The sequence below is a fragment of the Stegostoma tigrinum genome, chromosome 18 (assembly GCF_030684315.1).
Source record: "Stegostoma tigrinum isolate sSteTig4 chromosome 18, sSteTig4.hap1, whole genome shotgun sequence".
NCBI lineage: Eukaryota > Metazoa > Chordata > Chondrichthyes > Orectolobiformes > Stegostomatidae > Stegostoma > Stegostoma tigrinum.
Genome location: NC_081371.1, coordinates 7,032,513 through 7,050,135, shown reverse-complemented (window position 1 = coordinate 7,050,135; position 17,623 = coordinate 7,032,513). Strand labels below are relative to the sequence as shown.

The window sequence follows — 17,623 nt, the reverse complement described above, 5'->3', positions numbered from 1 at the left end:
AAACCAACCTGTTCAGAAATGCTATTACACACACCTCTGGAGCAAACGGGACTTGTCCATGGGCCTCCAGACTCAGAGATAGGGGCACTACCACTGCAGCAAAAGAGCCCCAGTGCACAAGTACTCTTAGAAACAAGACAAGTGTGTTAAGCTGACAAAGTCATCTCTGATTGACTGATCTGAAAGTCATCCATTAACCCACTCTCTGCATCTTTTAATTAATGTATAACTGGTGATGGTGGAGATAATGGTATAGCGGTAGTATCACTTGCCTTGTAAGCCAGAGCTGCAGGGTAATGTGCCAGGGATGTGGGTTTAAATCCCACCACAGCAAAGACTGAATTCAATGGAAATCTGAATTAAAAGTCTAGCCTAATAGTAACCACACAACCAGGATCAATTATTGTAAAGAGATAGTAGGAACTGCCGATGTTGGAGAATCTGAGATAACACGGTGTGAAGCTGGATGAACACAACAGGCCAAGCAGCATCAGACGAGCAGGAAAGCTTGGCATCACCCTATCTTCTCCTCTATCCATCTTCTCTCCGCCTCCCCCTGTCTCCCTATTTATTTCAGAATCCCCTTCCCGTCCCTCATTTCTGAAGAAGGGTCCCGACCCAAAACGTCAAGCTTTCCTGCTTATTGTAAAAATGTATTTAGTTCACTGAAGCGCTCTCAGGAAGGAAATGTGCCAACTTTAGCTGGTCTGGCCTACATGTGATTGACGAATCTGAACTGCCTTCTGGGTAAGTGCAGTGGGCAATAAATGCTGGTCTGGCCAGCGATACCCACGTCCCATGAACGTATTTTTTAAAAAGAGAAACAAAAATACCTCACCAACTACAACCAGCTGGCTTACTTATTCGGCATTTGCTAATTTCATCCCTCAATGCAATCTGAGCGCTAACCCACGCACCGAATCGAACTACTTCCAGCCGCACAGTGAATTGGCAAAGTTGAGGGTCATCGCTGACCTTGAACCTGCTTACCTTGTGAGTACAGAAGAATCTGCATCTCTAGAAGCACGCACGTGAAGAGCTGAACCAGATTTTCCAAGCCCAACAACTCAAAGGCTTCCCTCAGCGCGAAGTCAAACAGCGGCAACTCACTCAGCCCTGGCCGTTGGCAGATAACGGGCCCGTAGACCCCGGAGAACTTCAGTGAGCGACCAGGAGGGGGCAGGGGAACCTCGTAGAGGATGTTATGAATGTAGCTCTCCAAGGGGAGGGGTGGCGGCTGCTGGGAGGTCACTGCCTTGTGCAGCTGCAGCAGGAACTTCCGAGAGGCCTGCATGAAGGGAAGTGGGGTGATGAGGCAGATGCACTTCGACACATACAGGGTGTCCCGGCTGATGTCGTACGAGTTGTACCGCTGAAGCTTCGCCAGGGACGTGCTGTCGCCGTCGTCGATGCTGCTTGCCAGCGAGTCCATGCTGCAAGAGGACGAGGCATAAACGCTGCTGTACTGTTCCACGTTGTGCATCTGGTACAGCGTCTGCATGGCGCTGCAGATCTGCTTGCAGGTGACCTCTTCATAGAAGGTGAGCACAAAGCCATAGGTGCGCGAGCCGTCCTCGCGAGTGATGAGGAAGGAATGGAACTGCGGGTCTCTGCTCTCGGACTGCGTTCTGAAGGAAAGTCCTTTCGGCATGCAAAGCTGTTGAGGGGTTGGGTAAAGGGCAAAACAAAATTGTACATTTTAAATACAGAGAACATCTACAAACACCTAAAAACTTAGCCAATAGCACTTTCCATGAACTTAAAACATCCTCTCCCTAGGCCTCGTAGTTCACCCTGAGGAAGCCTGGTCCTGGAGTGAATATGTCATCCAGTGTTTCCCTTGCCAGGGGAGGAGGGAAGTTGTGGACAATGACTGTCGCAGTGTCTTTGGTCATTCTCAATGCTGTCATGTTGCAAGGACACCCAGCACCTGAGTTGAATGTTCAAAATCAGGCCCATTTGTTTATGATTTATATTATGAACAGTTGTCAACCATGACCTGTTTGACACAATGCTCCTCTTTGATTTGAAAGGCTCTGAGTTCAAGCCCCTGAGCATACAATCTATGCTGACACTGCAGTGCAGCGCTGGGGGAGTGCAGCACTGTTAAAGGTGCTGGCTGTTGGATAACTGAGGCCTCACACGTCCCCTCAGGCTCATGTAACAGACCCAATAATCCTGTTTATAAGAGCAGACATTTCCTCCAGGTATCCTGGTCAATATTTATCCCTCTTCTCAAATCTAAAGCAGAGCATTTGAGTATTATGACATTGCTGAGAGTGGGGTGTAGCTGTGGGCAAATTGGCTGTGTTAGTCCTGCACCTTAAACACTTTTGAAAGGCTTTTGGTTGCAAAGCACTTTGGGAATTCCTAAAGTCACAAATGGTGTTCCAGAAGTGCAGCATCATGCTTTGGTCTTCTTTTTGGCCCATTTTCAGCCCTTAGCTTCCTATAGTACAGACTCCCTTGTTGGGCAGAGACAGTTCTACAAGCCTGATCAGCCGATCTCCGGACAAGTAATGATTCGGGACAATGATTGTTGAAGGCACAAAACCTGGCTGATTTCCCCTCTCACTAGATCAGGATGAATGTGACATCCCAATTACAGAAACAGCAGACATCATCACAGATTGCAAATTAAACCTCGAGCCTTCTGCTTTAGGCCATCTTAATGCGCCACCATTCAATGAATAGAATCTGCTTCAACATTTCCAGCACCACATTACTTTGAAGCAGTATAATGTTTGACAATGAGCATTTTGATGGCATCAGTCATAATCTAAAATATAACATGCTTATACATACAAATGGTCAATGAGACATGCACCCAACAAAATTTAAAACTATACTTTACAATATTCAAAACAGCGGGAGTTACATTGATGACATTAAACACCTTGTCATCATCGATTTGAAATGTGAAAAAACAGAGACTGAAAGGGGGACTCAAGGTGGATGGCACCAGGTTAGGTTTCATTTGTGGCCAAGATGAGAAACAACAACAGTAAAACATTAATGCTGGAGGCCCCAATATCAACATCCTAAGGAATTACCATTGACCAGAAATTGAACTGTGCTAGCCTTATGAGCACAATGGCTGTAAGGGCAGGTCAGACGCTGGGAATCCTGCAGTGAATAACTCACCTCCCCAATCCCCAAAGATTGTCTGCCATCTACAAGGCACAAGTCAGGAATGTGATGGGATACTCCCCACTTGCCTGTATGGGTACAGTTCCAACAACACTTAATCTTAAAACCATCCAGGACAAAGCAGCCCACTTGATTGGCATCACATCCACAAGTATCCACTCCCTCTACCACCGATGCTCAGTAGCAGCAGTGTGTACTATCTACAAGATGCACTGCAGAAATTCACCAAAGATCCTTAAACTGCATCTTCCAAACCAAGGACCACTTCCATCTAGAAGGAATAACAGCAGCTGACACATGGGAACACCACAACCTGCAAGCTGGGCTCCAAGCCACTCACCATCCTGACTGGGAAATACATCGCCGTTTCTTCAATGACATAGGGAAAATCCTGGAATTTCATCCCTAATGGCATTGTGGGTCCACATACAGCACATGGACTGCAGCAGTTCAAGAAGGCAGTTGACAGCCACCTTCTCAAGGGTAACTAGGGATAGGAAATAAACGCTAGTCCAACCAGTGATACAACATCCTATGCCCCATGAGTAAAGAAAAAGAACTTCTTCACTGACTGAAAAGCAGTCTTGTCCATAGTTCAGACAGCTTGATGGCACAGGTGAACCTGTTGACCTTAAGATATAACTTACAACAACCAGAAAACAGTTTTTACTTAAGGGGACACAACAAAAACTTAAGCTGAACACCTGCCAAAACACTTCAAGAGTCAGAAACTGGGGATTGCGTTTTCTATCATTTTCATCTGAATGGGTGCACTATCGTTTGAGCTAGAGGCCATGGGTCCAATACCCAGAATGCTTCACTCTTGGAGACACTGCCTGTCTCTAAACGAGATGTTAAATCGCCCTCGCTGTGGATATCAAATGTTGCAAACAGAAAGGGAGCTGTCCCTGGTATGCTGGCCAAAATACATCTCTCAATCTGAAAAAACAGATTACTTGCTCATTTATCTTATTGTGGTTTGTAGATACTTGTTGTGCACAAGATGGTAGAAGTATTTCTCTATACTACATCAGTAATTACACTCTGAACAGTCAGTGCTTCATTGGTTACAGAACTCTTACAGATGCTCTGAAGCCATTAAGAGTGCTATACAAACACAATATTCCTTTCCTTTCACAATAGGAGTCAATGGAGAGTTAGGTGAAGTTTAATTATGTTATATATATAAATGAAGGCAAGATATTTCATTCCTAAGATATTGTGGTTGGAGGGCTGCATGTCATGACAAGATGCATACCACTCCCATCTCTAAGGCACTCCTCAGATCTCATTCCTGTCTTTTCAAGGCTGCAGGAGAAGACATCGAGATGGAGATTCAAATTCAGATCTACACGTTCCAAGGTCAGCATTAATGCACTAAGGGTGCATGTTTTACCTTTCTCCACCAGGTTGCCTATCGAGGGTGCGTTGGTACACTTATGGTCCCCAATGTGTTCCTTTCATTGCTTTTGAAAATGTGTCTCCTGAATTCCAAATGGGTGGGAAGGGGACATTTCCACGACGTTCCTCCAGCGCTGCAAGGTGGCCAGTCAGCAGGGGGCGGCAAACCGCAGTCTAAGTGGTATTCTCTGTTGGTTGCTGCTTCCGGCTGTCAACAAACTTCTTAGCTTGCGTCATTCTGGCATACAATGACTCATCTAAGATCAATACTAGAGCTACTGGGGGACGGGGATGGCTGGTTCATGCAATAGGAATGCCAGCCATATCAGCTGGTATTAAGATGCTGCAGTTTGCATGCTTGGCACAGTATGCTGAAGCAATGTGTATCTCAGAAGCAAAACTTGCAACCTATTATCATGGAGAAATATCATAGTTATGGATACTAGAAATTAACCACACCGTTACAAAACTTCTAACCTCCTTAACAAAGTATCTGTCTTCTCAGTAAAAATATAAGAGAAAGTAATTGTCATTTAACCTGACAATTCCACCCTGGGTTCAGTTGGCTGAAGAAGTAGGAGAGAGGCTTTTCTAGTAGAATACACCTCCTCCCACCCACCCTCCTGCAAAAATTCCATCCCCTATTCCCAATTCCTCTGCCGCCGCCGCATCTGCTCCCACGATGAGGCATTCCACTCCTGCACATCCCAGATGTCCAAGTTCTTCAAGGACCACAACTTTCCCCCCACAGCGGTCGAGAACACCCTTGACCGCGTCTCCCGCATTTCACGCAACACATCCCTCACACCATGCCTCTGCCACAACTGCCCAAAGAGGATCCCACTCGTTCTCACACACCACCCCACCAACCTCCGGATACAACGCATCATCCTCCGACACTTCCGCCATCTACAATCCGACCCCACCATCCAAGACATTTTTCCATCCCCACCCTTGTCTGCTTTCCGGAGAGACCACTCGCTCCGTGACTCCCTTGTTCGCTCCACACTGCCCTCCAACCCCACCATGCCCGGCACCTTCCCCTGCAACTGCAGGAAGTGCTACACTCGCCCCCACACCTCCTCCCTCACCCCTATCCCAGGCCCCAAGATGACTTTCCACATTAAGCAGAGGTTCACCTGCACATCTGCCAATGTGGTATACTGTATCCATTGTACCCGGTGTGGCTACCTCTACATTGGGGAAACCAAGCGGAGGCTTGGGGACCGCTTTGCAGAACACCTCCGCTTGGTTCGCAATAAGCAACTGCACCTCCCAGTCGCGAACCATTTTAACTCCCCCTCCCATTCTTTAGATGACATGTCCATCATGGGCCTCCTGCAGTGCCACAATGATGCCACCTGAAGGTTGCAGGAACAGCAACTCATATTCCGCTTGGGAACCCTGCAGCCCAATGGTATCAATGTGGACTTCACCAGCTTCAAAATCTCCCCTTCCCCCACTGCATCCCAAAACCAGCCCAGTTCGTCCCCTCCACCCACTGCATCACACAACCAGCCCAGCTCTTCCCCTCCCCCCACTGCATCCCAAAACCAGCCCAGCCTGTCTCTGCCTCCCTAATCTGTTCTTCCTCTCACCCATCCCTTCCTCCCACCTCAAGCCGCACCTCCATTTCCTACCTACTAACCTCATCCCGCCTCCTTGACCTGTCCGTCTTCCCTGGACTGACCTATCCCCTCCCTACCTCCCCACCTATACTCTCCTCTCCACCTATCTTCTTTTCTCTCCATCTTCGGTCCGCCTCCCCTTCTCTCCCTATTTATTCCAGAACCCTCTCCCCATCCCCCTCTCTGATGAAGGGTCTAGGCCCGAAACGTCAGCTTTTGTGCTCCTGAGATACTGCTTGGCTTGCTGTGTTCATCCAGCTTCACACTTTATTATCTTAGACTTCTTTTGTGTTTATTTTCTGGTCAACAGCCCTGATTTTCTGTTGGCTTCCAGGGAAAGTTTACAAGGCAGCTTTGGGAGGGGTGCGTGTAGCGGTGGATTTTTGCATAGGGTGATGGGAGAGATGGAGAGAAAAAGAGGTGGAGAGAGAGATGAGGTTGGGAAGGAAGCAGTTGGCTGGCGTGAGTGTGGGTCAGGACAAACTGCCAAGTTGATCCTTCCTTACCAGCCATCTTTTGTCCTTTTTTGACAAGCATGTTCCTTTTAATACTCTGACTCACCAGGACAAAACGGCATTCTGAACACACTAGTGCAGTTTCATTTTTGGTGATCAGAATAAAATTGGCATGAGCAGCACTAGGCTAAAGGTCACAATTCTCAACGAAACTCAACCTCTTGCATCTTTCCACTCAGGATTCAGAACCCTGTCTTCGAAGCAAGTTTCCTACAGGAGCCTAGATATGGTAAATACTGAGGAAGGGCCACCGGACCCAAAAAGATAACCCTGATTTCTCTTCGCAGATGCTGCTCAGCTTTTCCAGCAATTTTTGTTTTAGTTTCGGATTTACAACATTTGCAGTTCTTTTGCTTTTGTTTTGTTTAGTCAATAACCAAGGGGGTCAAAAGCTAGGGGGAACAAAGTGATGGGTTAAAGGATTAGAGAGGAGACAGGGCAGCACTTCTACATCGAGAGGAGAATAATGTTCAGGAACTCAAGGTCTGAAAGGACTGGAGAAATAGAAAGTCTCTCACATTTAAAAAGCACCTGTATGTCCACTTGAAGTGTTCTGACCTGCAGGGCTACAGACGTGGCTCAGGAGGGTGGGATGGCACCTCATCTAATAGTATGGGCACAAATGGTTCAATCGCCTCCTTTCATGTGGTATAATTTTACTTGATGTTTAGTACTGCGACTTTGGTGGGTATCCCTTACACACATTATCTTATTGGTTTTCTCTATTGCTAACACGACAGGTGAAGACACAATTGCTGACTAATGAAGGCCGAATTTACCTACACTGCTTTGCCAGAGGGGGTGGACTGTATAACTGACGGGGTTTCAAGCCTGGGTCACTGGAGGTCAACGTGGAGATCTCAGAGGTCCTGAATTCAATCCAATTTCCACTCATTTTTGTAAAATTTCGGGACCTTCTTAAAAGAAAATGAATAAACTTTGAAATTCCTAAATCCACTCAACCTCTTTTTTTCGCCTTCTTTATGGCATGCCTGAAAACTAATTTCCCCCCAAGCTTTTGGCTTCTGTGCTCTTATGCTCTTTTCAACTGGCCTGGTGTCACTGTTATGGTTCATGATGCTGCTGTGGAGCTTTTTGTGATGTTTTGTTTCATTGAAGGTGTCAAGTAAATGCAGTTGCAAAACACCGGTATTCTTCGGTGGGCCGGTGCAGTCTTTCGGAAGTTGTGAAGGTGAGGTTCCCCACCTGGCGAACCTGGCAGTGTCGCAGTACTCCCTGCATTGGGAAACATTTGTCATCCCTGTTGTAATTTATCAAGGTAGCAGAGGGGTTTCAGTCCTGCACAGCAGACGGGCAACGTCAGCAGACATTAACACTGGATCTCAGCCAATGGTTGACCAAAACAGCATCTTTTTGAGCTCATCCAGTCCAGGCTCATTATGATCAAAGGCAGCAGAATTAGGCCATTCATTCCATTGAATCTGCTTTGCCATTTGATCATGGCTGACGTTTTATTCTTTTTAAAATCATTGCGAGGGCAATCACGAATGATTGTGGATCAATACACACTACATATTTTGTGTCGACTGGCCTTCTACGAAGACAAAGAAGGCAGCTCACCACCACCTTCTCAAGGGCAACTAGGGATGGGCAGGAGGTAACAGGAACTGCAGATGCTGGAGAATCCGAGATAACAAGGTGTGGAGCTGGATGAACACAGCAGGCCAAGCAGCATCTTAGGGGCAGGAAAGTTGAACGTTTTGGGCCTAGACCCCGAAGGGATCTGTTATCTAGGGATGGGCAGGAAATGCTGGCCAGCCAGCGACACCCACATCCCACAAAAAAATGAATAGAAAACAGAACAGCTAGGTTGATGTCATACACAACAGCAGCAACCAGTGATAGCTGTGAGTCTCACGTAGACCACAAGCTGCTGTCAGTCACCTCCTCATGACAACTTTGTGAAAATGCACCGACTTGTCTTCCTTTTAAAGCATATCCAATGCCAGCTGCTTACCCACAGGAGCCTGGCTCTTAAATCAGTTTAAGTTTCACCTCCAAACGTAAATAGATTATGAAAGCTTTATTGCATTACGCAATGGTAAAACAGTTGGTGACGTACATTACAAGACATCTGAAAGTGGACAGCTCATTCGAGAGATGTTCACATTAAAACAGAGAATCTTAACAAAATGATGAATCAGGGGAAAAAATTCAAATTCCCATCCTTGTTATATTCTCACATAATTTTCTCTGTCGCCTTTCTTAGGGTTAAGGGCAGGGTTCTGTTTCAAATGGACAAGATGTCCAAGTAATAAAATGTGAGGCTGGATGAACACAGCAGGCCAAGCAGCATCTCAGGAGCACAAAAGCTGACGTTTCGGGCCTAGACCCTTCATCAGAGGTCTAGGCCCGAAATGTCAGCTTTTGTGCTCCTGAGATGCTGCTTGGCCTGCTGTGTTCATCCAGCCTCACATTTTATTATCTTGGATTCTCCAGCATCTGCAGTTCCCATTATCTCTGATAATAGATGTCCAAGCAACTCTCTTAGGAATGTTGCCAAGTCAATTGTCTCTCTCACACACACATACATTTATGGAAATACTTAGCAGATCTTCAATCTGAACGTTTTAGAGAGATCTAGGCCAAATGCCGGCAAATGGGAGTAGATTAATTTCAGATATCTGGTTGGCAGAGAAAGTTGGGCCAAAGAGTCTGTCTCCATGCTGCACAATTATGTGACTCTTTCAACACTGAAAGGAGTTCAGATGACAAAAATTAGCAAACTTAGCAGGAAGACATAAAATTAATGGAAAGAGAATGAGCATTGTGACCTGTTCATCTCCTTGATCAACCTTAAACTGAAGCCTTTCAAGTGGCTACACAGCCTGGCACACAAATCATTACAGCAGATATGAATTGGACCTCAAATGATGAGGTGAAAAAGTTCAAGAGGAACGTTTCAATTCTTCAGTTTCCAAGGAATAAGCACCAGTAGCAGTGAGATGATCGTGGTGAATAAGCAGCAATCCTCCAGCAGCAAAGTGAGGAAATAAACATATTAGGTTCACCAGCTCACACGTGGGAATTTGTAGGTGTACAACCCAGCCAATAAACTGAAATAGGCTCTACATACATTAGCACAGATCGGCACCAGGTTGAGCTTTATTTGCATGGATAATGGGCTGCACACGATTGCATGGAAGGCACTGCTAAGGTGGGACAATCTCTGTCCACAGGTTTGGGATATTGTCAAAATGAAATTGCCAGCAAGAAAATATCCATTTCCACAGAACTTCTGCCTTCTATGAAAGAAATTCATGAGGTGAAAAGCTCCCTCAATAATATTCTTGACCAATTGCCTTTTTCTGCAGAAACAAGGTCCCTCATAGAAGGCATCCAAGAGACTAAAGCTATGAAATATGAAAAGCCAAGAAGCAAAAGGACTTAATGACCTCACACAGTCAAGAACAGAACCAAGGTCAAAAGTTCCCGAGCCAAAGATCTACCAATCTTCCAAGTCCGAGGAAAACGCGCTTTGGAAGAACTAAGAGACCCCCAGGCTGCCTGAATTTGTGAAGTCAGCAACTTAGGGGAAATGGGGTAGTAGAATATGTAACTGTACGCATAAATGTACAAATGTTAATGATGGGGAACAATACATGCAGGAGAATGTTGTATCAGGTAATGGTTCTGAAGGGGTTAACGCAGAGATGCATGAATGCCAAAATCTTAAGGATTTAGGTGGTGAAAGGCAGAACAGCTCTAGATCTTGAAGGAGATAAGACCTACCACCTAGGTCTCCTCGTAGCCTCTGTAACGATATCCATCCCACTAATTTACTGGTATCTTGTTCCGTCTATGCAATAAATCAAAAGCTACTTGTTGTTAACAAAGTGTGAAGTTGGATGAACACAGCAGGCCAAGCAGCATCTCAGGAGCACAAAAGCTGACATTTCGGGCTTAGACCCTTCATCAGAGAGCGGGATGGGGAGAAGGTTCTGAAATAAATAGGGAGAGACGGGGAGGCGGACCGAAGATGGAGAGAAAAGAAGATAGGTGGAGAGGAGAGTATAGGTGGGGAGGTAGGGAGGAGATAGGTCAGTCCAGAGAGGACGGACAGGTCAAGGGGGAAGGATGAGGTTAATAGGTAGGAAATGGAGGTGCAGCTTGAGGTGGGAGGAGGGGATAGGTGAGAGAAAGAACAGGTTAGGGAGGCGGGGACAAGCTGGGCTGGTTTTGGGATCCAGTGGGGGCAGGGGACGGGCTGGGCTGGTTTTGGGATGCAGTGGGGGGAGGGGAAGAACTGGGCTGGTTTTGGGATACAATGGCAAGGGGAGATTTTGAAGCTGGTGAAGTCCACATTGATACCATTGGGCTGCAGGATTCCCAAGCGGAATATGAGTTGCTGTTCCTGCAACCTTCAGGTGGCATCATTGTGGCACTGCAGGAGGCCCATGATGGACATGTCATCTAAAGAATGGGAGGGGGGAGTTAAAATGGTTCGCGACTGGGAGGTGCAGTTGTTTATTGCAAACCGAGCAGAGGTGTTCTGCAAAGCGGTCCCCAAGCCTCCACTTGGTTTCCCCAATGTAGAGGTAGCCACACCGTGTACAGTGGATACAGTATACCACATTGGCAGATGTGCAGGTGAACCTCTGCTTAATGTGGAATGTCATCTTGGGGCCTGGGATAGGGGTGAGGGAGGAGGTGTGGGGACAAGTGTAGCATTTCCTGCGGTTGCAGGGGAAGGTGCCGGGTGTGGTGGGGTTGGAGGGCAGTGTGGAGCGAACAAGGGAGTCACGGAGAGAGTGGTCTCTCCGGAAAGCAGACAGGGGAGGGGATGGAAAAATGTCTTGGGTGGTGGGATCGGATTGTAAATGGCGGAAGTGTCGGAGGATGATGTGTTGTATCCCGAGGTTGGTGGGGTGGTGTGTGAGGATGAGGGAGGGTCCTCTGGGGGCGGTTGTGGCGGGGACGGGGTGGAGGGATGTGTTGCGGGAAATGCGGGAGACGCGGTCACGGTGTTCTTGACCACTGCGGAGGTGGAGTTGCGGTCCTTGAAGAACATGGACTTGTTGTTAGGCCACCAGGTGGTTTCCCTACTACCACACCAGACTAAACAGTCCCCATAGGTCCTACCTAGAAGAAGGATATGGCAACAAATGCAACATCTGGTGGTCAATAACCTGTTAGCTCGTACATTATGATGCCAGCAACATGTGTCTGAAAGTAATTGAGCTGTATTATGAGAGGCTCAGTTGATTGCATGGAAAGATAAATCAGACCATACTGGTTTTAATGGGATCATCTCATAACGAAGGCAGTGCCCAGTGCCCCAGATTGTTTATTTCTGAGATGGCCTAGCTCCTGTATATTTGACATTCATCACAAAAGGAGAGTGCGTTGAAGCTTGTATACATAGTACACAGTCATGCATGAGCGTAAAACTCTCCTCCTGACCGAAAATGGTCCAGGCTGTAATACTCCCCTGCTCACAGCGCCTGGACAATGCTGGACAGCAACAACCCCAATATTATCCCAATGTCCCCCGGAGAAAACCAACTTCACTAAACCCACTCACCACTACTACTACTACTCCTCAGTCGTGCTAAATCATCCCATATTAAATCTCTTTGAGAGTGAGTCACCCTGCCCCTAGGCTATGGGCTTTGATAACTCCATGGTCGGACTGCATAATCCCAGAGACATGAGACCGAACTGTCAGCTGCAGGCTGCAGGAGCTGTTAACTAGATTGGTAAAAACTCCTCTCTATAACCGGCTTGAAATGAGATTTCCAAAGGAGATTTGCTGGAATCAATGCTCTGTGATCAATTTTGTCCGTCAGCTCACGGGACTAAGTTGCAAGTTATAAAGACAAAGTACCACTGCTTGAATCACTTTTTATTTACAGGCCTGTTGACATTTTAAAAAAAAGGCTTGCACGCTTCTTGACCTCAAGGTTTCCCAAAGCACCTTAACAACCAATTCGTCATTCCTTTGAATTGCAAAAGTGTGGTCACTGTTACAATGAGGGAAGGGCAGGCAATCTGTGCACGAGAGGATCCCATAAACAAAGAGATGATGACATGTGCTTTAGGTAGTGGTTGACGTTAGTCCAGCAGAGGTAAAAAGGGCCTTGTTTCACCGTCTTGCCCCAAAGATAACACCACTGAAATACAACGCACAGAGCGACACTTACAGCCACAACCATTTGACTCAGCAAGTGGGAATGCTGACAACTGAGCAACATCGGACCAGGAGAACCCTGGACCCTACTGAGTGAGACAGAAGCTGCTGAAGAAACTCGATATGAGAGGAAGGGAATTGGAGGCTGAAACACACCGTATTAATATTTTGGAGGCAGCAGGAGGAATTGAGAGGTCTAACAGTTAATATCAATGCAGAAAGATCATGGAGGAGAAACCTGGAAGAAAAACCAATGAGTTCAGGGCTGAAAGTTGAAACTGAGCTCAAGGATATTAGAGTTATAGAGATGTCCAGCAAGGAAATAGACCCATCGCTCCAACTTGTCCATGCTGGCCAGATTTTCCAAATTAATCTAGTGCCATTTGGCCCATATTCCTCTCAACTTTTCCTATTCATATACCAATCAAGATTGCACTTTAAATTCTCCATTTGTACCAGCCTCCAACACTTCCTCTGGCAGCTCATTCCATAGGTGCACCATCTTCTGCATGAAAAAGTTGACCCTTAGGTCCTTTTTATATTTTTCCCCTCTCACCTTAAACCGCTGCTGCCTTGTTTTGGACTCCCCTACCCTGGGGAAAAGACTTTGGCTCTGCACTCTACCCTTGCCCCTTGTGATTTGATAAACCTCCATAAGGACATCCCACATGCCTCTGACACTCCAGGGAAAACAGCTCCAGGCTAGTCAGCTTCTCCTTTTGCTCAAACCCTCCAACCCCAGCAACATCCTTTTCTATAATATTTTCAATGTAACAATATTTTCTACATCCTTTCAAGTTTAGCAACATCTTTCTTCTATTAAGGAGACCAGATTTCCAAAAATGGCCTAAACAATGTCCTGTACAGTTGCAATATGACATCCCAACTCCTGCTCAATGCACTGACCAGTAAAGGCAAGCATTCCAAACACCCTCCCCACTATCGATATTGAGACCAATCTTCTGCAAATGGCACAGTTGTTACACTGGCCAAGTCTTGTAATTTCATTTCTCTGCTGCAGTCGTTCACACTGAATCACCAATGTAGAATAAATGGACAGTTAGCCCCAGTACTCCTTGTGGGATCTTAGCAGTCCCCGTGTCAGCACAGTGCGTGGCAGTCACTACACCAAGTAGTGGTTGAACAGTAATGGCGCAAACATTTCCCATTATTTCACGCAATGTATAAATCTCCCACACACGTACTGCTGTGGGTTCATTAATGTTCACCAATCCATTGGAATGGACTGACAAGTCCAAGCGAACGCTGAAGTACCAAGTCTACTGACACATTCATTACTCACATTCTTTAATGAAGTTGGGTTCAACACTTCAAAGCAGAGCTAACATTAACAGGAGAGCATCAGGTTCCCCTCCAAGCCCCACACTGCCCTACCTTGGAACCATTTCACATCAGTGTCAATGGGAACACGCTCCTTAACAGTACTGACACCATACAACTGCAGTAACTTAATCTGTCTACTAATCATTAACTTCCAAATGGTAACCAGGGTTGGGCAATGCTTGTTGATTTTTCTAGAACTGCTTATATCCCCAGAATGAACTTACAAAATATAAAGCAGGAGATGACCTAGAGGGTATCACACAGGAGTTGCTACACACCTATGTGACCCACACACTGACTTTAACTGGAAACATTCATCAAAATTTTATGCAATAACAAAACTGTGATCAATAAGCAAAAATTTGAAGTATAATGGACATGATAACATATCATATTTTCCCTTGTGGAACATTTATTTGTGCACGGAGGGAATGAGATTCTGTAATAATTGTTTAAGATATGTTAGTGTAAAAATACAACTTACAAAAATTAAACACAATTAGTAGGATCGCAGAAAACTTAATGCCCACCTTGAGCAACAAATATATCACTACGTCCACAAACACAGCTGGTAAAATATCAGAAAGCCAAAGTAAACGTTTGTAAATTTTCCAGTCTAAGGCCAAAAGAGGAGGTTTTAAGTAGCTGCTAAGTGAGGGAGAGAGGGGGTGGCAATTTCACAGCTTAGGGCCTTAGGCAACTGAGGGACAAATATAGGTGTTGTTCAAGAGGGCAGGATTAGATGAGGGGACTGAAAACAAAATATTCCAGAGATCACCACTGGTCAGGCATTATCCATGGAGGGAACGCATGCGAACATTTCGAGTCTAGGTGGCTCTAGACAACGGTGATTAGTTTGGAGGGTTGTACAGCAGGAGGAGAGACTGGCAGGAGAGATAGGGACAGACTAAGCCATGGAAGGATTTGAAAACAAGGATGTGAATTTTAAAATAAAAACATTGCTGGAATGGGGTGCAACAGATACTAATGAGCATGGAGGGAAGATCTGGAAATAAGGCCTGTTACACGGCAGGGTGCAGTTTCCCAATTTCATAATCCCTCAAACAATTGGTCTGATGAGCACATTGTAAAATAAAAGGGTTTGTGTGATGTAATCATGGAATATATTACTGTAGATTAACTACCGAACATAAACATTGTATGTCAGAGGAAAATCCATTCTAAAAGTTGTGGCTAGCTCACCAAGTTCTCCCTAAATAACCCAATCGCTTCGTCATTCTTTCGCTTCCTCATGAACATGTTCTCTATTTGAACTAACTATTGCCTTCCTTTGTTGCAGCTCATCGCTTGGACATGGACACATATATACAAGCAAGAAGAAACAGTAGGCCATTCAGCTCCTTGAGCCTGCTGTTCCACTCAATAAGATAATGTAACATCACACCTACATCCCTGCCTATCCGATACCCTTTCCCAACTAAATGCCCTTGTCTAACCCCCGCTCAACAAGAATCTAAGTACAGTAACAGAAGTTGCTGGAAAAGCTCAGCAGGTCTGGCAGGGTCTGTGAGGTGAAATCGGAGTTAAAATTTTGGGTCTGGTGACCCTTCCTCAGACCTCAAGTGTTAACTGGGATTCCTCTTCACAGATGCTGCCAGACCTGCTGAGCTTTTCCGGCAACTTGTGATTTTGTTTCTGATTTACAGCATCCGCAGTTCTTTGGTTTTTGTTAAGAATGCAAGTACCTCTGTCTCAAAACTATTCCAGTATTCTGCTTCTGTCACCTTTACAGGACAAGAGTTTCAAAAGACTCACAGTGCCCTGAGAGAAAACATTTTGGTTATTCTCTGTAATAAATGGGTGATGACTGATTTTTGAACAATAACCCCTGGTTGTAGGTTCATCCATAACAGGAAACATCCTCAATGCATCTATCCTGTGAAGACACTTCAGAATCTTATACCTCTCAATCAAGTCACTTCCTACGCTTATAAACTCTGGTGGATACCTGTCTCTCCAAACATTCATCACAAGACATTTGGCATCATGGTAGCTCAGTGGTTGGAACTGCTGCCTCACAGCGCTAGGGACCTGGGTTCGATTCTACTCTTGGGTGACTGCGTGAAGTTTGCACGTTCTCCCATGTCTGCATGGGTTCCCTCTGAGTGCTTTCATTTCCTCCCGCAGTCCAACGATGTGCAGGTTAGGGGGTGGATTGGCCACATTAAATTGTTCCGTCGTGTCCAGGCATGTGCAGGATAGGTGGGTTAGCCATAGGAAATGTAGGGTATGGGGGTGGGACTGGGTTGGATGCTCTTCAGGGGGTCAGAGGGCCAAATGGCCTGCTCCCATGCTGTCGGGATTCTAAGAAGACAACTCACTTATGTCAGAGGAGTGGCAAGCTCTTCAGTGGCGTGGGAGTCTGACTAAAAACATCGCACGGCCCATGCATTCCATCTATGATTGAGGGATCTTGCTGTGCACAAAATAGCAGTCACACTAACACAAAGCATTTGGCACAAATGGCCTCAGTACATTACAGGGGTGTCTTGAGGTGTTGCACATGTGCACACTTCCTCCCTTGTGTGAAAACATTGAATTTAAATTATTAAAAGCCCTGAATTATTGATAAAATGCCTGACACAGGGGTATAATTATGGAAAAAAAACTTTGCTGCTCAACTTGACCTACATGCATTGCAACAATTACAGTTTGAAACAGAATTAGCTCATAAAGCACCATCTCAATCTGTATTCAGTATGTACTTGAATTCTTCACGAAGGGTTAGCACAATTGAAAAAAAACAATGATACCTAAAACTGGGCTGTTTCCTAATACACATCTGAAACTCAAGTTCAGTTCATTCTACACTTGAAGTGATTATACCTTCTTCTGGCTTCTGGTTGCACGTCTCATACCTGGTCAAAACAGTGATTCGTAAAAAGGCTCTTAAATAGGGAGAGGGGTTCTGAAGGTGTATTCTGGAGGAAAAAATAATTGGACTCTGCTAAAAGAGGCACAAACTCAAAGTTATTGGTCTCACATTGTTCAGGGCTGAGTAAGAACAGTTTTGTTAGCAGAATGAAAATAAGTCGCTGGTTAGTTGGGCTATGGTTGGCACGAAGATGCAGCAGGAGTGTCAACATTCAATCTACATCACTCACCAAAATCAGACCCAAAAGTGTTTCTGAAGAAGGCTCCAGACCCGAAACGTCAGCCTTCCTGCTCCCCAGGTGCTGCTTGGCCTATTCATCCAGCTCTACACCTTGTTATCTCAGATTCTCCAGCATCTGCAGTTCCTACTATCCCCAAAAATGTATTTTTTTGCGCTGTGCCTGGTCGTTTTAAGGTGTAGGTACATTTATTACATTTTCCTGCAGATTACAGAATGTTCACAGACGTTCTAACAATGAGTTACAGTCCAGGTCCTATAGTTGGAACCAGTTGGACACTGAATGTGACACAAGTAAAGC

At 45.7% G+C, this 17,623-nt stretch overlaps 1 protein-coding gene across 4 annotated transcripts in view; it reads right to left on the bottom strand.

Annotated features, from left to right (window-relative positions):
- The window catches only part of LOC125461119 (DENN domain-containing protein 5B-like), a 266,830-nt gene that overhangs the window by 119,800 nt on the left and 129,407 nt on the right, over positions 1 to 17,623 (bottom strand). For all 4 annotated transcript variants that reach the window (XM_059652281.1, XM_059652279.1, XM_059652280.1 and 1 more), the window contains one exon: positions 991 to 1,657. In XM_059652281.1, coding sequence (XP_059508264.1) covers positions 991 to 1,657 — 667 coding nt within the window. The remainder of the gene's footprint in view (positions 1 to 990; positions 1,658 to 17,623) is intronic.